Source organism: Anas acuta, chromosome 1 (assembly GCF_963932015.1).
Source record: "Anas acuta chromosome 1, bAnaAcu1.1, whole genome shotgun sequence".
NCBI lineage: Eukaryota > Metazoa > Chordata > Aves > Anseriformes > Anatidae > Anas > Anas acuta.
Genome location: NC_088979.1, coordinates 164213659 through 164236142, shown reverse-complemented (window position 1 = coordinate 164236142; position 22484 = coordinate 164213659). Strand labels below are relative to the sequence as shown.

Sequence of the window (22484 nt, the reverse complement as noted above, 5' to 3'; positions counted from 1 at the left end):
CTAGAGTTCTAACCTGAACCATAGACATTTCCTCCCATGAATGAAAAAATTAATATATGTTTGTGTGTCACATGTATATATCTCAGTATTATATGTATACATAATACAAAAATATGTATTTAAATTATATATATATGTATAATTATATATACATGTATATAAATAATAATTGTATAATTATATATATGTCCTTTTTTTTATATGCATACATATAGTATATATACATACGTTATGGCACAAGGGTTAGGCTAAAAAAGGAAAAGGAGTGTCAAAAATATATTGCTCTTTGGAAAATCAGTTTTTTGGTTTCCTCCTGTCTTCCTTGAATGTTCATTTAAGGAGCCAGAGATCTTTTCGCTGCCCAGATTGTTTGTTATAGTGAGGAGCTTAGAAACTTTTGTATCCTGTGGCCTCTCTCTCAGCAGGCTTGGGATTTGGAATCAGGTGAACCTTAGAATATTAAATATTCTGCTTTCTGCCAGGCAGGCTGATGAGAAGTATACAGTCAAAGAGCTTTTTCTGTTTTTCTTGTTGTTTTTCTTTTTGTTCTGTTTTGTTTTTAAAAAGATAAAATATTTACAGCACAATCAATATCTTGTAGGATTTTTTTTCCCATTAAAAATTTAAACTAGATTTCTTTTTCATTATTATTATTGTTTGGAAATCAATAAATCATTCTGATAGAAGTCTTAAACAGTTCTGGAGTGCGGTCACTCTGCCGAAACAAATGCACTTTATAAAATCAACAGCATGTTAAAATTCAAGTATGCCAAAGTGAAACTTTGATTACATACTGCAGACCCCTTTGCCTTTTAAGAGATCGCATAGCTGGCATTTTAGAACCACCATGCAACTCATTAGAGGAAAGCAGCTACACTGCTCTGACAGTGTGATGTAATGTGATCCTTTTGATCTTTCAAAAGACTGTTAATGAAAAGTAGATGATATGCAGGCTGACACTACATGGGTTACTTTTTGAAGAAGGAGGTTAAAATATTTTCAGCTTGATTCATGCTTTGTATCCGGGTTCATACAACCTTAATTCTTCAGCTTTTACATGCTATAGACACTTTCAAAGAGCTTCTTCTGTCCTGCTATGCCATGCTATTTGTATAGCAGAAAGACACTTTTTCTGCCATTTTAGTCTAGAGTCCAGCAGTCACATGTCTTCCCTCTTCATCTTGTTTGCTCTTATATGCCCATTTAAGTTGAAGATTTCACTTCACTTTTAGTGGGAGGGCATTTAAGAACCTTTGGTATTGTAGTCTATGTTGACTCCCTAGGTTCCCCTACATCTTTCATGACCATTTCTTAAACCGTTTTATCCTGCCTGCAACTGCATGCCCTCATCCAGGTCCCCATTTTGATGGAACACAGTACATCTCTCCTCAGAGTGACTGACTGTGCTGCACAGCCTCGTGGTGCAGTGCTGAGTCCTGGTTCCTGCAACTAGACTGGCTGTGGTATAGCTCTAGGGCTTCCCATTAGCACCTCAGGGTAACCACAGTCTGTAACATCTGCACTGCTTCCTTCTCAGTACTTCTCCAGCTACCTCTGTGCTGAGCTGCCTTTCTGGGCAGCCTCAGCATGTTTATTCCATTTTTCTCACGGTTTTTCACCAAGGAACCAGCAATGTCCAGTGTCACCATTTCATCTCTGATGTGGAGGCTAGAGTTTCCCTTGATTGTGAGAGAAAATATGGGTGTTTGATTTCCACATGGAAGCTGGTGTTAAAGAGTCCAGAATTTTGGATCAGATGTATTTATACAATCTTACCTCTTTTGAACAGGATTTGCTTAAACAGAAGTATTTGCCTGCTCTTCTTCTGTGTTAGAAAGAAGGGGAGAGCTAAGCATGTTGCCAGAGGCCTCCAGGCCTGTTCCTGGCCCAGGCCCAGGGCCATGCTGGCCCCAGCATCACAACAGTGAGCCCCAGCGCTGGGCTGTCTATCCAGGAGCAAACTGGTTGCCTGTGGGCTCTGCAGACAGTGTTGGTCTCCGCCATAGTTCCCATGTCCCCTTCCTGAAAATGGGCCACAGCTGGGCTTTGCAGGCAACTGCTGTGGCTTCTCCTGGGAGTCAAAGTTGACACTGGGTCAGGGAAGAATGCTGGTAGGAGTATTATAGCAATGGAAAGGGTCTTGGGAGCAGAAAGAATAGAACCGGGGGCTTGAAAATCCCCCTTTCCAGCCCTCTGACAAGTAAAGCCTTCCATGTCCCAAATGCCGTGACACCAAATTTCTGCTGTCTGGACTACTAATATACATGTGTGCTGCTTTAGTGCAGGAACATATTCATTGTACTTTTGAATGAATCTGTAAGCATAAATAATTACAACTTTAAACAAAACAGGTTTATTTTCCTGACTGCCAGATGTTACCCACCAACAATTATCAGATAGGATAAAGGGCAACAGGTAAATATTTGTTCATACATTTAGAATAGCTCTAAGAGAGACTGGACTTTAGATGCGTTCAGTTCCCATTTGTAACATTGCAGCCAGAAGGTGGGAAATAGGCATCTGTGCAAAGCTTTAATTGGTCCAACACAGCAAATGCTAATTGTGAAGGAAGACCCAAAGTCATTAGGAGCTTGATGCATCTCATTTCTGAGCTGCCAAAATTCTCTTTTTTATTTATCAAATTACTTTGAAAAATAAATTTGTCCAATCACGGTGGAAATGTTGCTATACTATTTTGACACATCCATCAATGCCTTTCAGGGCTGTCTGTAAAATTTGAAAACAGTTTATAGGCTGATGTTTCATGAATTTGCTAGTGGATGGCATCCCAGGCAACAGGCATGGAAGGAAAGAGATTTTTCTAGCAAGTTTTTCCAGGTAGATTCTTCATATATTAATTCTTATTAATATATATATATATATATATATATAAAGTGTTGTTTGTCTATGGGCTAGATTGTCAACAACTCAGCAACTGAGTTCATCACTGAGATCAAGTAATTTGCCTCTTTGGAGTAGCATTGTTTGAAGCAGGAAAGCTACCAGGCACTAGGCAGATCTTTCATCCTCTTCAGGCAGTGGTTAAGATGCATCCTATTCTCTCTGCTTTTCCAACTCACTGTCTGTGTTGATTGTACTATGTATCATTTAACCTTCTACAACATAAATGCACTAAAGTTTTATTTGACATTCCATTTTTTCTCACAAACTTCTTAGTTTAGTCAATGGAGATAACCAGATAACCTTTTCTAGATTCCTTCATTTTAAATATGTTGAGATGGGCTAATAATTCAAGCAAAAATTTAGCAACTTTAGTAAAACATCCTATTTCATATTTGTAGCATGTCTAGTTATTAAGAAAAATAGCTGTAAATGAAATACAAAGTAATATACTAATGGCTATATAAAAAAAAATAAAATATAAATAGCAATTATTATGATATTGCAGTTTATTACAATTTCCACAGAAGTTATAGTCATATGAAAGAGTACTTTGTCAGCACTACTGTGAAGATATATGTCACAGGATTGAATGATGCATTTATTTCTTAAATGATTGATTTGGTTTTGCCTTCTTAAGACTAAAGTAGCTTCCCTTTTATTTATTCATTGAATGCACATGTGCCATTTATGATTGCCAGGCACAGAGGCAGTGCTGAACCCCTTACTAGGTAATAAACTGGTAAAGTAACAATAATCATGCAACGCATTCAAGTGTCACTTTGACCCTTGGTTTGTGCCTTCGCCCTACTCCTCTTCAGAACAGCCATGCCTGTATGGGAAGACTTCTTTCCTTTAAGCTTCTTCCATCTGCTCTACACTGAGTCTATCCAATTCAGTGGGCCAGCAGAAACTGCTTAATGCTTTTCTGGTAGAATCAGTACCACCATATTTTTCATATAAGTGCTGCCAGTCTACAAAGTTGGGACTAAATTATTATGGTTCCTGCTACTGCTCAGAAGAGTTATTAGAAGATGCAGAACTGTAAGAGACAAGAGCACTATGTGACTGTCAGAGCTTCTGCTTACTCAGTTTCCTATCACTTCCTTAAGAATGTAAGGAATTTGATTTTGTGATTGCACCTGAGTATGACCTTAGGCTGTGTGGATCCCAAAGGATGCACCTGTTTACTGTATCTGAAATTACTTGGCAGGAGGCCTTACCTTAGCTATACCTTTTACACATCCCCTACGCAAAAGACTAAAAGAATAAAGGCATCAACTTGCTGTTTAGCAATGACACATTGCTGGGTGTTACAAGGAACATATAGATTTTTAGCCCTGTAGCACAGCATATTTTATGTTGCAGAAATACTACTTGGATGTCTTAAGAGACTAAGGTGCATTTTCCTATGAAACTTAACAATGAATCTAAGCACGTGTGATGGCTTCCTTAATGGAGCCTCTGATTGATTGCCTGGGTAAGGCATTACTTACATATGTGAACTATGGGGCAATACCAGTAATAAAAACTATGATGGGATTCTCCTTCTGTATAGCTCTACTGTCAGACAGGTCACCTTTCTTTAGTACGGATTCTTCTGAGTCCATGCTGGCTCTGGTACAGCAAACCTCTTCTTATCTGCAGATTGTGAACCCATGCAATTTGCTGGAGGTGCTTTTAGCTGTATATTCATGTTTCGTACTTTTCATGGGTGCAAAAACACCAGCACAAAGTTTTAAGGTGCACTAACAGAGCTAGAATTCAGTCACTATGCCTGAATTGTTTATTCCTAAAATAATTTCTAGCAGATGACAAAATATATAACAATATACATTATTTCATAATCTGTGCATTGCATCTCTCTTAAAAATCTGCATGTTACATTACTTCATATTTTTGCCAGTTAATTTGTGTTTTCTCTCCATGTTCAATTTGCATTCATTAACTCATAAGTGTGGTAAGTGTGTTCTTTCTATACATGTTCAAAGAAATCCTTTAATTCAATTTCTCTGTTTCTTCTCATACAGTCTCACAGCCAGATATGCAACTCAGTCTAATCACAGTGGAATTGCAACCAGTCAAAAAAAGGCTTCTAGGTCAGTTAAACATCTCTAATTTATTGCTTATTAGCGATAATCAAGCAAGTCAATGTCCATTGGAATTTTATCCTGTGGACAGAAGTGGACATTAAAAAATGTGTATTTATGTTATGCGTGCAAGCTTTGCAACAATGAGCTTTGCAATGGGAAAGCCTCGTATGGACTGGAGGGAGCTGATTTTACTGTATATTAGCAATATTTCTGGTTGTTATGTATCTTGCATCTTGGTATCCTGCATGTAAAATATCAGGTGGGGAGGATTAGTTGGTGATTTTAGTGCTCTCTATTTTCTGGCTCAAATTCTTTGTTTAGTCACAAGCCAAAAAAAAAGTCTGGGACCCCATCTCAATTCCCAGTAGATGTTCTTCTGCATGTATTGCAAACCCACCTGAGAGGTTGAGTTCACAGAGACAAGATCACACAGAAGCAAAACAAGAGTGGAAAAAAGAAGCACTTTCAAGAGTTCTGCTCCTTCAAGAGTAGCCCACACACAGTCGCTGCTAGAGAGATGCTTTGTTTTGGCTGTGATTTGACAGAACTGTGTGTAGGAGCTGCCCTGTTTGAGATTTCATCGATACTTTTAGCACTATGAGCACTAAAATCTACAAGCCAGGTTGCAGAAGAAAGAAGCTGAGATCCAAAGCTTACTCTTGTTTCTAACATATTTTTTTTGTGTGTGTGGTGGGTAATTAATGTGCTCATTAATCTTTTTTTTTTTTTTTCTGTACAGTTCATTGGTGAGAACAATGAACTATAAATTGTGTAATCTACAGTTAAGATTGCATTTTGCAATGTAGTGCACTAACATGAGTTGCTGGTGATAGCTTGGAATGAGCTATACCACGCTCCAGTTGCTTTGCACCTGCATTTATAGGTCTTCAGTTTTTCTTATTGCTGATGCTCCTGTCTTGTCCGCATTCAGTATGTCCGGGTTAACAGTCTTAATGTCTAATACTTTAAATCTGTGGCAGTGTTTCCGAAGCCTGTTCAGAGGTATGTGACTTGTCCCTTATTTGTTATTCTCCTCTTTGCATTTCCTTAGCTGCTTAACATGATTCTGCAAGAGAAATTTAAAACCTGAATTCAATTAAAAAAGACAGCAAATGAGGTAAACTGGAAAGTGTGCAGAGCAAATGGCTTCATGTATAATGTGCTTACTGTGGCAAGTTCTCAAATTCTGGCATGCATAACTATTTTATATTTTAACAGAACAGATGAGTTTCCAGCGTTGCACATGCCTTCTCATTGCTTTTTTCATTACCTTTGACAAATGATCTCAGGGCTCTCACTGCCTGTCAAATTAGGGTAATGAGAAGGAGCAAATGGATTTTTAAGTTTGTTTTAGTGCATTCTTCAGGGAACAGAAGATCACTAGAATTCATGGGTCACAGTAAAGGTTAGTACGCGTGCAGCTGCAGAGCAGAGACAGTCTGCTGTGGGCTCGGCACAGAGGCTAGCAGGGCAGGCTTGCGGCCAGAAAGAGCCATGAAAATAACGAATGGATTAGCTCTCTGAGTCTTAAATTGGTGAAGCAAGAGAACGTGAAGCTGTTTACATGTGTTTGCTAATGAAAATAAAATTTGAACATTTTTGTTATACCCATTTTCAACAGAAAAAGTTCAGAAGAAATCTAGAATTTTGCAATTCTTTGTAACCTGTTTTTTTTTTTCTCCTTTCTCATGGTGTTCTTTCATCATATAGTAAAACTAACAAAATTCAATATGCATGATTTGCATTGACACCATTAAAACCATTATATCACCCCCATAAGTGAGAAACAGAATAAAGATACTCTTCTCCAATGGCAAAAGTGTCTTGCTGAGTTAAGCATTTCATTTTGTCTGTCAGAGAACAAAAGTGGAAAATGAAGTGGCCCACAAAGATGCTGAAGAAGGTTTGAAGCAAGCATGTATTACAGAATCTTTCATAACGGAACAAATTCAGGCAGAAAAAAAGATGCAGGCTTATACATGCCAGGGACTACAGGGTCCACATTTTTTTCATAGCTTAGCCACACAGTAAGGTACAGATGGTGGCAGCAAATACTAACAAATGAACTGTATAGCTTACATTGTATCCTTGCATCAAAAAGGTGTACATTCATCTGTAGCATCTATCTAAACCACATATTTGCAATATTTTTATTTAAAATAATAAGCTCACAAGCCTAAAGAAGTAGAATTGTTTAAACCAATAGCATTCTGAAAATAACGAAAGAACAAAATTATAAAGACAGCTTTTGTGCTGACCACAGCTCTGGAACAGTTAGTAGAGAGTAGAGTAAGAAATATGAAATATTTCTCAACTATATATTTTTGTGCTTCTAATCAATTTCTGTAAAATTTTCTCCTTAAAAATGACTTATTTAAATAAAAGTTGATACTACACACTAATGGTCGGTTAGGGTGAATCTGTTTTAGCAACATTAATGGCAAATGCAAAGCATCTTCTTACATGTCTTGTGAACCCAGAAAGCATCTTTTTCCCCCTTGTGTGAATAAAGATAAGCTTTTCTTTTAATTTGTTGAGTCTATCTAACTTGAATCCTCCTGTTCATTGTTGCTTACATGAAATCATTGGTTTTGGTCATTGGTTTTAAATTCCAATCTGACATTTGCATACTGCCTCTTCTATGTGTTGCACTGCATACAACGAACCAGTTTCTGATTATACCATTCTAGGCTTCCAGGACCCTCAAGGGTGCCAGCTGCAGGCAGCAGTACCAAAGTCCAGGGAGCTTCTAATTTAAATCGGAGGAGCCAGAGCTTTAACAGCATTGACAAAAACAAGCCTCCACAATATGCAAACGGAAATGAAAAAGGTAAGTGATTAAAAGTTAGTGAGATTACTCTACAGAAGTAATACAAAATGGAAAAAGAAAAAAAGGCACCTATCCACAAAAGACAAAGAAGTGAACGTAATACTTGGTGAGAAAGCACTATGGAGACAGCCCTGTGAATTAGGGTTTGTAATTGAGTTGAGGTAAAATTTCAGAACTGAAACCTTTCAAGATGTTACAGTGAGTGGTATTTTATCTGTCTTTGATGGAAATGTCATTGACTGATACTTCTGAAGTAAAAATGAATCCATATTGCATGCCTACAGTCTTGGTCTATGTTCAAGTCCGCTCATACCCATAGGAAGACTGCCATATTAAAGGAGATGGATATTACATTTGCATGAGAATATTACATATGTTTATTCTTTCAGGACCTTACTAAGTATATGCATCAATCCGAATAAGGGATTGGAAATTAAGTCAAATGTAATGAAATTTTGCAGGGATTTGAATTCAGTGTTCATGTTTTATTGCCTCCTTTAACTACGATCTTCAGTTTCAGAAAAAGGGTTCTCTGGGTCCTCCTATTTCTCCAACCCTCTGATTCTGTTTTCCCAGAAAATGTGCCTCTTCAGGCTTTATCTTAGAAATAATAATATAAAAAATCAGCCTTCCAAGTTGTGTAACTAATCCAGTCCTTCCCTCCCCTTCTTTCTCCCTTTGTGTAATGAACAGCATTTTATTCATATCTCTGGGTTAGAATACAGTTGAAAATGATACAATATACATAGTACCCATTTGCATCCTTGGGGTCTGTGGGAGGAACAAGTATGCAGTGAATGTTCTTCATCCAAGCAACAGGCAGCTATCCAGATTTTTTTTTTTTACAAAATTCTGATGAACACACTTTGCCCCTAGCTGTATCTGAAGATATAAACCCATCCTTTCAATAGTTATTTCTGTATTTTTACTATCAGCTGAATGTTTCAGATAGTTCCGTACTGCTTTTTATTTTATCAAGGACTTGTTTATGGCAAGACACGCAGACTAAAAAGAGATCAGAATATAAACTGAGCAGACACTGTATAGTTCACAAATTTGATAGTGAAGTTATGAAGTAGGAGATGGGACTGCTTGAGTGAAGGTATGTACAGCAGTTCAGGCTTTAGAATTACTTCATAATGTTGACATAAGTTTTCTATTGAAATATGTGAAAGAGCAAAATGATTTAAGGTGGGGCATGCTTGTAGATACTAATATTCTTAGCTCATTGCTTGAAAACTGTCTTTGGACTGCTAAGGTTTACATTGCATTGCACATTTACATGGCTTTGTGCATGATGGATTTCTTTACTTACCCATTTCTTCACGGCAGAGAATGAGAAACTTGATGAGATTTTTAGTAGAGTCATCACTTACAAGAGTATAAGGGGTGGCTTTGTTTGTATACTATCATTCAATTCGTTTTACAGGATATAGAAAATGTAATGTTGCATAACTACATTGAGTATTGTATTTTAGGCTATTCTATTTGATTTTTTTTCCTTTCCAAACAGCAAAATGGACTTAAGAACATTGATTTTACTTATGAATATAAGCTAAATACAAGTTTATTTTAAAATATATGTATAAAGCAGAAGTTAGAGAATATGAATACTACACATGCAAGAATAGCAGTGTGTAAGTTTTTTTTTTTAATATTACAATGAAATTTCCAAGTAGTCTTTGAATTATTTTTTTTATGTACCTGTGGGCGTTTTATCACCTGAGGACTTTTAAAAAATTTGTTCTGAAACAAACTTCAACCCTTACATTAGCAGTAGTAATAATAACACCTTTTTAAAAGAAAAATAATAATAATAATAAAATAAAATAGCAGCACATGCAATAAATGCCTTTTAAATTTTGCTTCTAATGTAGATACTTGGAGCAAGAGAACTTTAACAGCTTGTGTTGAATGGACATACAGTCCATATACACTAATTTCTGAGTCTTGGATAGTATAGCAAATAGCTAGTAATTTTGCATTAGCGCTGCATAAGCTGCATAAACTGAATCAGAATAGAGGATGACTTATACTATGTCAATAGGCATGAGAACTGGGGATCTCCAAACCTCAAGGACAGACCACTTTTGGTACTTTTTTTTTTTTTTTGCTACTGTACAACTTCCTGTATGTGCTAAAAAGAGACCTCAGAAAAGATATACAGCATAAGTTTTTATAAGTTTTTTTCTTTGTTTTGTTTTAAATCCAGTTATATGTAATACTTGAAATCTGCTTTTGTATAGCACATTTTTCAACTCAGTCACAATACAGGCACAGATTTAAATACATTTTAATCTGTACCTGGATATACAGGCACAGATTTAAAGGAGACCTGAAAATGGTCCAAAATAAGATGTGATAGATGTCTTTTATATAGTGTTTTATTATTTAGAATGCTATTTAATACTATCTATTTTGAAAGTTGCTTAATGAATAGGTTACACTGCAAGAAAGCCACGGACCCCTAAGTGAAAACAGTTTTGCTACTCATTCAGTACAGGACAGTTTTCACCTATAGACCCACTCCATTGTCTTGACACAGGTGAATTGATGTGCCAGTGATTAAGTCAGGAAAACAGAATATACCAAAATGGTAAAGATGCCATGAGCTGAAAGTCATCTGTGGAATCTGTGGAGCTTTAGTGAGATATAAATATATACTTTTAATATATATTTGGACCTATGGTTGGGTTCCAAAGAATACGTGAGTTTTCCAGGTCATATCACATCCATCTCTTTCACACCTAATAAAATACAGAGGAAAATAAAACTGTGAAAATGAAAGTATTTGAATAAAGTTAATTGTCCATGTTGCTAATAAGACAGATACCCAGGGCATTTTGAGACTAGCAAAGAAATAATGTTCTAACTCCAGCCAAATTAAAAACAAACAAACAAATATTTACACTTCAGAGCTTAGAAACACTGTCTCTGAACACTGATAAGGACCTTTATGTCACAGAGTTTAATTGCACGCCTTTCAATGTCATTTTATAGTATCTAATGTCATTTGTATATTGTCCAGAGTTTGTTTCAATTCTCTTTGGTATTTTTCCCGTAAAGACTTTGAGAAACTCTGTTGTGGATCCCAGTTGTCTAATGGTTGCAGATCATTAATCTTTGTGCAGTATGTGTGCCCAGTGCCAGTTTGTTTGTGTTCGTTCTAGTGCCAGTCTGCTGCCAGTGCTCCCTTGTGGTGTTCTCCTGTGCTGACAAGGGGTAGATAAATTCTCATGTTGGAAGAGGACATTTGAACAGGCTGTGCTCTGTTCATCTTACCAGACAGACTTCCAGTTCCTCCAAGCATCCTTACAGCTATCCCTTACAACTCTTCCTTTTTCTGTTAACCCTTTCAGTATGAGTGACTAAAATTGGATATTGTAATCTGGGCACCTGGTGTGACAGTATTAATATGCCTTATGGAAACACTTTGTCTGCTCCAGAATACTGAGAAAATCACTACCTGACTATGCTGCAACTGAGGAGCTGTCATCACAGAACTGCTGTCTTCTCCGACAGCACCAACTACAGAAAAGGTCATGGACAAGAAGACTGAAGAGGATTGTTGTAAATTGGGTTCTGATACCGTTTTTTCTTTCTGCGGTGCGCACCCAGGGGTGTTGTTCTGCTTTCCCAAAGCAGATTGGGCTGAACCCTGAAGCACAGTACTCTCAAGGAGAATGCAGCATTTTTCTCACCAGCAGTTGATTATGCCTTTCAACTGTAAAGGGATTGGACCCTACAGAGAAACCTGTCTCCTTGTAAAATTCAGTTTATAGAGATATGACATCCTTGTCATATCCTGAATCCACAGCTTGGATTCAGTCTGTATCGAAAGCACCACAAGGTGGGGACAGATTTCATATAATGAACAGCTAAAGCTAAATCCAACTGAATGAGAAAAAAGCAATGAAAGATGTGAAGCTTCAAGTAGTACATTTGGGCTAGGAGGGGAATAAATCTTTTTATTCCACATCTTTAAGCATACAGGCAGACACTCACTATTTCTTGAGAGTGTGCAATCCACATTCCTTGTGGGAACTTTAAGGATACACTTTAAATTGAAGGTTAAAGGCAAATTTTGTGTTTGTACCTTTTGCTGATGTTTATGGTTTGTGACATAGGGATCAAATAAGCATCAGTGGTTCCAGGAACCTGTGTATTTTGCTATATATGTGGCAGAATAAACTGTTGTTGAAATAGTGAATATGTTCCTTTTTATATTTGTTTTTTCAAATGAGTTAATATTATATAGCAGGAAATATGGCAAGGATTGCATTCTTCTTTTCAGTCAGAAAGCTTCCCCCCCCTTTCTTTCTTTCAGTAAAATGAATAGCCTGAAGCCATACAAATTTAACAGAATTAATACAAGAGAGTGCAGTGGCATCCTGCTGTGCACAGATTGTTACATGTATTCTGCATTAACTTTGCATATTCTTAAGGTGAATTTTCAACTGCAAAACTACTGGGATAGCAAAAGACCCCAATCCTCCTGTGTAATTAAGGCGTGTTTAGTGCAAAGCAAGATATGCGCAAGAAGGTCCTTGTGCACACCCAGTCCTGGGCTATCAGCCATGGGGCTGATCCCTGGTATAAATTAAGGAAGCCTGAGGGCTGCAGTAATATACAACAGCTGTTGTTGGCCCTAGGCTCTGTTCCAGCATCTGAGACTCACCAGAAAATAGCAGGGGCCCAGCCACAAATCCTGCCTCATTCACAGATGAGGGAACAGCTCTGCAGCTGCCAACAGAAGCAGCTCCACATTAATGATGCTACCTGGAGCAAGGGGAATAAGCTATCACCTAGCCTTTCCCCAGAAATACTCTGAGGCCACCCGTATTTTCTTGACTCAGTAGTGATGCTCAGAAACTTCTGTGAAGATCATTAGATCTATGGGGTTTGCACACTGGGCTGAGAACACACAAAAAAAAATGTAGGGCAGATGGAGTTTACAGCATCTGCTGAAGATGGAAGTGATTGGGCTTCTGGAGTGCAGTTGGTAATAGTGTTAAGCAAGTTAAGGCTGTTTGTGTAACACATTTCTATTGTATTATTTTTGTTTGGATTTTTTTATTATTTATTTTTAAACAAAAAAAATCTTACAATCTATTTAGAGAAGTAGATTTTGCTTGTAAAAAGCAGATTTTTGTTTGTTAAAGAAAAAACACCTCTCCCTCCAGGATGATTAAAATCTCCCCTTCCTTATTTGTATTAATGGCCTTCAGACTTCCAGGAAAATAGTCTAATTCATACGAGGACCTTAGGGCTGAGACTGCAAAAATGGAAATTGCGCACAACTTCAAACTCTGTGCTGAAGGGCAGAAATGTCCGCAGCTACTATATTATTTAGACATGGGAGCCACAGGGCATGACATTGGCCTTGTGTGTATGTAACACATCAAGTGTTCTTTTTTTCCATTATGTGAACTGTATTTCCATTGCATGTTTCTAGTAGCACGTATTTCGTCGCATAGACACACTTAAGCCTAATCAGTGGGAGCCACAGAACTCTGAGTATCAAGAAAAGACAGATAAACTGAGAGAAAATATGTCACCTGCTGAAATAGCTTTGTACCACATATATGATTACCATTAGTACTTCATTTCTCTGATGCTCCAGAGTAATAGTGTTTAGATACTCAGATAAGTCTTGGAAACAGGAGCTTCATATAGAAGAGCTCAGCCCTTTCATGCCTCAGTCTGTTTTGCTTAACAAGGCAAAATGAATGTTTTGAAAATCATGGTTGTCAATTTAGATAGTTTGATTATTGCAGAATGCCTTATTCTCTTTCATTCTGAAGCTTTGCTGAAGTTTCTGGAGAATTTAAATGTAGTGAAGGTACCTGAGAGATGTAAATGAGACTTATGTACCTTTTGTTAAACAGTAAAAACCATAATATTTTTCTGTTTTGTTGTTTTGTTTTTCTTCTGGTGTTGTTTTAGTGTTGCTTTTTTTATTTTTTTTTTTAGTCTCTCAGTGTTTTGTTATTAGCAACTGATTGGAAGAATTTCTTTATGAGTTATTAATTATAAAATCTTTACATTGGAAGGTTTAATTTGCATAATGATATGGTTGCAACAAAGGTGTCTCCATGTGCTCTTGAGCTCATAGAAAGAAGTATTGCACAATATCATGATGGAAGGGAAAAAAAGGCATTTTTGATTAGCATTCTGCATATTCCACACATGTGTATATTAAGCATGTTATAAATCACATTTACACTGATTTTTGAAGTTTATATGTAACTGTATTTCTCATGCCAGGGGGGTGGGGGGGGGGAGCATGCTGTTAATCTTCAAGTAGAAGATGTGAAAATAACTGTACCATTGTGATTCTTTCTATTTTTAAGCAGATTCACCAAAAGGCCCTCACCCATCTGCAGGCATGAATGGAAACGTGCAGCATCCCACCAGCACCGGGCAGCAGCAGGTCTCTGCCATACCCTCTCCAAGTGCCAGCAAGCCTTGGCGCAGCAAATCCATGAATGTCAAACACAGCGCGACCTCGACCATGCTGTCCGTGAAGCAGCCTAGTCCTGCAACCTCCCCTACTCCATCTTCAGACAGGCTCAAGCCACCCCCATCTGAAGGCATGAAGCCACCTTCATCTGGACAAAAATCTATGCTGGAAAAATTCAAGCTAGTTAATGCTAGGACTGCTCTGAGACCTCCTTTGTCATTGAGCTCAGGACCCAGTGATAGTGGGAGAGAAGATGATACCTTTTCAGAGTGTGGTGAGACAGATGTGTTAAGCGGTGGGGTGAACAGCGGCGGCTCCACAAGTAGCAGTCCTAAAGTATCACCGAAGTTAACTCCTCCGAAAGCTGGAAGCAAAAATCTCAGCAATAAAAAGTCTTTGCTACAGCCAAAGGACAAAGAGGAAAAGAACAGGGACAAAAATAAAGTTTGCACTGAGAAAACAGTCAAGGAAGAGAAGGACCAAGTCACTGAAACATCTACAAAGAAGAGCTCAAAAATTGCAAGCTTAATCCCAAAGGGAAGCAAGGCAGCAACAGCCAAGAAGGAAAGTTTAATACCGTCTTCTAGTGGAATCCCAAAACCTGGATCAAAGGTGCCAACAGCAAAGCAGAGTGCTTCATCTGCGTGCACAGGAAGTAAGGAGGTTGAGAAACTGAGGACTACAAAAGGAAACCAATCCCAAACAACACCAAAATCTCAACTCAATGAGAAGGCTTCTCCTTCCTGTGGACTTGCTTCTTCTGAAGGGAAAGAACCAAGCTCAGCTCTTGCCCCGGGCTCCTCTGCAGCTCTCTCGGGCTCAGTGGCAGCAAGCAGCAGCCAAGGCACGGGGAACGGCATCGTCCAACTTCCTCAGCAACAGCAATACAGTCATCCCAACACTGCCACAGTAGCTCCTTTCATTTATAGGTAAGGTCACCAAGGGAAATTGGGTTTGTGTTTACATTTAGAAAAGAGAAAGCTAAAAAAAGCCAGAGCAATAGTGGTCACACTGTGTCTCATATCTCCCAGTTTCCACGTTCTGTCACGGCATCACATATATTTTCCAGATAATATGTTTTAATTAATATTCATGAATAATTTCTTTCAGGAACACTGACTCTCTACCTTATATAAATGCAATCCATTGCAAATATTTGCCATTTAAAATTCAGGTTTGGATTGATTTGGTTGGATTGGAAATACAAATCACGTGTTATGTTCCCTGTGCTGTTTTTGAAAGGTCATGGCAGAATCAGGATTCTAGTGAGAATATTCCTGTGTGCAATTTGAGACCTTCAATGTTTATTTGTTATTATTTGATAATATTTGCTTAAAACACACTGCTTTCTAGAAAAAAATAATCCTAAAATACACTTCTGACATTTTCACAGTATGTGACAGCACTAGTAGGATATTAGAAGAAAAGTCATATACAAACTTTTGCAAGCATTCAAAAGTATTTCCATACTTTGAGCAGAGTAAAAAGGATGCTGGCCGCAGGTCCTTTTTTTCTGTTTGTTTTTATACATGAAGTAGGTATAAATTAACTCCATAGAGGCAGCACATTTTTACAGATGGTGCATACTCTTCTGATGGCCAAGAACAGGGGAATGATCAGTTAAACGTATTGATCTTTGTCTGAATTTATTTTGCTGTGTGATAAAGCAACTGAAGAGAAACTGAGAGATTGCATTGTTATACAACTCAGAAGGAAGAGTAAGTGTAGAAAGACTGGCAAGCTGCTCTGAGTCATGATTTCAGATGTCAGATATTGGAGAGCTTTAGCTACATTTGTGGGTAAATTTAACATCTGATAAAATGACAAATATGTTATTAAGCAAAATATACTGGCAGTTTTTGTTAGTGAGTAGTACTGTAGATAATCTTGGCTAAAGATTAAAGAGGTGCTGAAGTAGGCTCTGAGGGAGTATATATATCATTACACACAACTAAACATAGCTTCAAAACCAATCTGGATGAGTGATAAACTGTTTAGGTTGATTCTGAACAAAAGCAGTTCTGAAAATTGTATGGGAAGGGAAAAAGCCATGATATGGGTTATATTTATTCTAACATTCAGTGAGTAGCCTTTTGAGTTTCAGTTAAATGTATCACTGAATGTGTTTAATATGTATGTTTCTGTATAGCTGTCTGGAATATTTTCAGTTATACAGCCATTTGCAGTGTCATACATAGGATGGCCTACATATGTGTTAGGTTGCATAGATAAGAAGAGAGAAAAAGAGGCTATGCTTTGCCTTCAGATGCATGTGCTATATAATGGCAATTTTACCACATATTAATGCCATTTCATTGCATGATGGAGATATCTTATCACTCTTTTAAGCTTCATCATGAAGCAAAATATATTTGGAATTTTAAAGGGCATTAGAAGCATGCATCTTCCAGCAAAATTTGGTATTAATAATCATCTGTTTGCTTCAAACAAGCAGCAAAGGAGACTGTATTTGATGTTAAATCTCGCATGAAAGTAAATTTCTCAGAGCCAAGGTCTGATCTCAGAATGCTATAAACCCAGGGTAATAGGCTGACTTTGATGAGGTTTCTTCAAGTTGTATCTCTGTAACTGAGAGACAAATCTGACCCACAAATACACAGTAAATACATTCCTTACAGCTCTCAAGGGCTTTGTAATAGCACACATTGATTTCACAGAAGAATATAAACATAACCAAGGATAAAATATCCATATTTCCAAAGTCAGCAGATTTATTTTTGTGGATATATGGCAAGTAGAAGTGTACAGGAAGATAGAGTACTGTATTTACATTTTTTCTGCTCTTAAGCGTAAATGTCTTTTGAGTAGTCACAACAATTTATACACAGAATTTCCAGGTATTCTTGTTAGCTTCTAAAACAGCTTTATAGATCAATGAGGTAGTAAACAACAGTTATCATTCAGACTAACAGGTTTATTTTTTATACCTAGTGGGAATGTCTAGGCCCTGTGAGTTGGTATTGTAGTCCTGGTAAAAAGATTCAATATAATTCAATAAAAATACAGTACATTTTATCCAGAATCCTGCAGAATTCTTCTTACTGCAATATAATACTGTGATCAGTTTAGGCTGTTAACATGAGGGTAAGTGCTTTCTCTGGTTTGTTGCTGATACCATGTATTTAACAATTTTTTATTATTACTTAAGAGGATATTAGTGTAGATTTGTGAGTAAAAGGAGTTATTTCAAGGAGTTTCTTTGAGGCCAGTATGAATCTTGCTTAGAAAGAGACTGCTGTGCTATAACAGCTATCAACACTCATGTTTACAAGTGGTAAGTTTTTACTAATAGGCAGAAAAGACTGTTTCACTAGCAGGTGCTGAAATGATACATTGCACTATTCAGTTTTGCACTTTTGGTGCTTGGTTGCTATCTGATACCACATTGTATTTATGCCTCTTAAACACCATGGTATGGAAATTTGGATGGGTTTATTATTTCTCTTCAAAGATCAGCATCAAAGCTGAGATTGACATAATTTAAATGAATATAATTTAAATTTTTCCATCCTCCTCAGCAAGTGATTATTTATTTCAAATGTGGTTTTGAATGAGTTATTTACAGCCCCTTAAATGTTCTCTCTGAACTTGACTGCAGAGACCAACTGATTTAAAAAAGGCTGATGTAGATGTAATTTGGTCGCCAGAAAGGTTGTTAAGAAAGATGCAGCAGGCAAACAACTAAGAGCAGTATGTAAGAGACTGTATAATTGTTTAAAGTGTACCAGCCACTATTTTAAATTACACGCTCTTCTACACAGACAAAATTAGTGGAAGATAGAAATGACACCATCTGCCAGAGTTCCTTGGACTCAAATCAAAACTGGCTGTAGATTTTAGTTATCTTCCTAGTGGTGCTTAAGTTTCAGATGGAGAAGAGTAACACAGAATTTTAGTGCTTACTAGGTTACACTGAAAACGAGGAAGGAAGAGACAATAATGTGGGAAAAAAAAAGTCTGAATTTTTCTCCTAAAATCCTAGCAGGATAACAACAAGCTTAATTGCCCAGTATATGGAATTCTTAGCTTTTGAATGTATTGCTCAAAAAGTATGATATAACCTGTACTTCCAAACATTTTATTGCAGAGATAAGAGCCTGTTTTATCTAATTATAGTTTTTATTTATTTGTTTGTTTGTTTGTTTTGTTAGCCAAATTGTGTAAGATTTCCATGAAATGCGAAACATATCAAATAGTTCTAGAAGTAACACAAGAAGTGTTATCTACTTCCATGGGATAAATCCTTAGTTGACATAAATCATCACAGCCCCACATGAAGTATGTGATATGATGGCAATTAACATTTGCTGTGGACTTGTTCAAATACTAAAGGAATATTTCAAAAAGAGAACTTTAAGTTATAACCGGACACATTAACTAGTTTAGTTTTATTTTATTGACTCCTGCCATAACTGCTGCAGGAATTTAATGGGTCCCTTTCCCATGGTTAGAATATAGAATCTGAAATGCCCAAATCCCTGGGGCTGCAGTGCTCAGGAAGTGTTTATTGCCTGAAATGATGAAAGTACGGAAACTGCTGAAGAGATTTAGCTGACCGCTTATTATCCTGAGCTGTACATCTATGTAGTTCATCAGTTACATTTCACTCCTTTGGGTAAATTTGTAGTTTAATGATAGAGACATCTGGAATAAGCTTCATTATTGTCTGAATTGAAACCTTTCAGAGATGCTCTTTCAGTGTCAAGAGAAAGAAACTGGTAACTTCACTACCTAATAGGTTGGTATAGAGAAGATAGGGCTAGACTATTCTCCAAAATGCAGGATAAGATGTAATGGGTACAGCAGGGGAAACACTGATTAAATATTTTCACCATGAAGGTGGTGAAACACTTGAGCAGGTTGCCCAGGGAGATTGTGGAAGTTCTGTTTTCAGACATTTTCAAGACTTAACCAAATGAGATCCTGAGCAACTTCATGTAACTGGACTTGGCTTGAGCAGGATGCTGGATGAGATGCCTTCTGGAACATTTTTCTGATCTAAATACTTTTATGATTCTGAGAACACTAAAGTGTTCACCAGATAGAGATAGACCAATGGAAATATTAGTATAATAAACAAATGTTACCAGCTACTGAAATATTATTCCTATCTCCTTCTCTATATGGTGATTGCAACAATTCTATTACTAGACCATAGCTTCAAGGGTCAACCTGCAGAGCTATGACAGATGGGAAGGAGGATATAATCTGGCTGGAACCTCTGGAGGCACAGTGAAATTTAATTCCAGCTGTTTGTTCAGGATGTTTTTATACTGGTTTATAGGGTAATAATTGAACTAGTCTTCAAGGATCCTGAAAACACGGAACCTGTGGGGCTTGTTGAAGCCGTATTTGTGTCTAGTTTTAATGACTAGAAGCCACAGACTGTGGAGTAAAAACTAACGTTTCAGTAGAAGACATTTTATGTTAATTGTTTGTTAATAATAGATTGTACTGATAAACGTATTGCAACTCATTCTTTAAAAAATGTGGTGACTCAAAGTTATACTGCAGTGCTTCGCTGCTATTTACATTACTGTTGTGAAATTAAAACTGCAGTTGCCACCAAAATTTTGCAATCGTAGGTAGCACTAGACATTGCCACCCACCAGTTGTAACAAAGATACAGTGTTTTAAAAAATTATCCCATTTTCTCATGCTTGATTTTCAAGTAATTGTGCAAGAAGGTCTTCCAGTATAGAGGTGTTGGCTTCAGAGTTGTGAAGGAGGATAATAAGTGCATAAATCATTATAAACATATACATGATTGCTGAGTTAAGCCTTGTGTGCTGAGTTAAAACTGTAACCTGATAATTTGATTGCTTCCTGTTTATGAGTTGAAGTTGTTCTTTTAAATTGTCATACAGGCAAGTGTATCTTTGTTCCTTTGACTAGAGGACCAATAAGATTATTCTAAGTCCTGTTCAGTCTTCTGCCACTGGCAACCATGTAAGACCTTGTCATAAAGCAATCGAGCTTTATCTTAATCTCCACTACTCCAATGGGAAGGTTCCTTCAGTAACTCATCTCATTGTCAGAAATTATTTACAAGCTACATGATCAGAGCATATCCATTTATTTTGTTAATATTATCATTTAGCTTAAAAAGTTTTTTTTAACTCTTTTCAATCTCTCTTTAAATATGTGAAATAATAATTCAATCCCTATCCTTCTCTTTTGCAAGGCTAAACTGAATTGTCTCCTTTCCTTTCATTAGAGTTTCCTCTTTCCCATGATCATCCTAGTAGCCTTTTTCTGCAGCTGTTCCCAATTTAACTCACATGTCTTGAACATGGGTGATCAAAATGCTTATATACCAGATGTGGTCCTGCCAGTCTGTTACACTGACAGTGATACATATTCAAGACAGCTGCACCTCAGAGTTGTTTGGGGAAAATAAAAAAGCGGCATATTCATCTGATATCTTGTGGAATGTCAAGCAATAACCAAACAAATCTTTGATGTTATCTCTGTTTATCAAAGGTTGGCTATTTCGTTAGAGACAGGAAATTACTGACTGTGTTAAAGATAGCTTATTAAGTAGTATTTCAAATTCTGTTCTTAATTACTCTTGTACAAGCTCATTTTAATCAAACTGAATGATCTTGTGCAGGTGTGTTTGAGAGCAGGATTTGTCCCATTAAGCACGTCTTATGCTCTTACAAATAAGTAGCATATAACTAAGTGGGTTGGGGTTAAATATATTCTCTGATAGCCATTTTTAAAATAGAAAGCAGGTAGTCCTGTTTCATGACAGTTGCTTAAATTAACCTACACCACAGATACACAGCACTGGAAGAAATATCCACAGGGGAGCTTTTACAAAACTGAAATACTTTTCACTTTCTCCAATGTCAGAAGAGATGCAAGGATTTAGATTTTTTTTATTATTATTTTTTAAGGCAGTGGGCTATGAACAGGTAGAGGATAGAGAGTCTTTCATTAAGGCCAGTATTTAAGGTTAATGAGAAGATATTAACTGCTTGCTTGCCTGGAGCATGATCTGTGCTGCAGTCCTGCAGAGATCACTTGAGTCATTCATAGGATTAATACAGCTCAGAAAGATATAAAATCCGAGTATAGGGTAAGGTAAATCTTGCGATTTCATTTTCCTCTTTTTTTTTTTTCCTTTTTTTTTTTTGTTTTTTAATAAAATAAAATAAAATTGTTGGGCTAAGCAAATAGGCATCTGCATGCTTAATCCAACATAAATCCCTATGACAGACTTAGAGGAGCAGGACCTCCTTGCTCCTCAAAAGCTGGAGCTCCTACATGGTTTTTCATGGTAGTGTTTTTCCACTAGACCATTCTGACCCCATGTGGGCTAAGATTGACTCCAGAAAAAAACAGCAAGGCCTGGGCCATCAAGCACCAAAAGCAGGGCTGCTTCAGAAACAGAGGTGTTGTTTTTTTAGGGCTGTTGGCAACCCAGGTGGAGACCTGGTGAGAGAAGGGCTGTTGTTGAGGGCCCTGTTACTGGGTTTCTCCTTGGGTTACTCAAGCACAGCTGCCCAACGGCTGAGCAGGTACCTTTTGCCTTTTGGCCAAACACTTCCACAGTAAATAACCAGTTTTCTCATGTAAGCAGAACTTAAACTGCTGCAAAATCCATAGTCCTTTATGAGATTTCTATTGTCACCTCAGATAATGAGAATCACTGATATTTTTACCAAATTAAACAAAAATGTTGAATGAAGTCAGTAAAGCAGTTTCTTTGTAATTTGTTTTGCTAGCAAATCAAATTTATTTTACATCATATTTAAATGTTTAAGTTTGAAGCAAGATAAAAGGGACATTTCATGCTTCTTAGATCAGTTATTTCAGGCTGCCTGTAAATTTAAGAAAGCCACATCACATTTACATTTGGTTTATGTTTCCATGGTTATCTTTCTACAAATTAAAGCAAACATCTTTGAATTATTAGTGTTATATGATCTTTTTTACTTTAAGGCTTAGATTCTTTTGCTGTTTTATGTCCCAAAAACTGGCTTTTGTGCTGCAATTATCCCAACCAATCAGATTCTAAAATTTTGAATGGGAACCTTTGCAAGTACGTCTTCCCACAGTGTTTTTATCTTTTTATCTTCTCTTCCTGATTAAAGCTGTATTTTTGAAAATGAAAATAAATAAATAAACGAATAAATGCCAAAGAATTGAACTACGGTTTAAGTGGTAT

At 37.0% G+C, this 22484-nt stretch overlaps 1 protein-coding gene across 9 annotated transcripts in view; it reads left to right on the top strand.

Annotated features, from left to right (window-relative positions):
- The window catches only part of NAV3 (neuron navigator 3), a 271226-nt gene that overhangs the window by 120715 nt on the left and 128027 nt on the right, over window positions 1–22484 (top strand). For 6 of the 9 annotated variants that reach the window (XM_068669118.1, XM_068669120.1, XM_068669121.1 and 3 more), the window contains exons 6-8: window positions 4932–5000; window positions 7685–7824; window positions 14178–15216. In XM_068669118.1, coding sequence (XP_068525219.1) covers window positions 4932–5000; window positions 7685–7824; window positions 14178–15216 — 1248 coding nt within the window. The remainder of the gene's footprint in view (window positions 1–4931; window positions 5001–7684; window positions 7825–14177; window positions 15217–22484) is intronic. The other 3 variants (XM_068669117.1, XM_068669119.1, XM_068669125.1) reach the window with 1 other exon arrangement.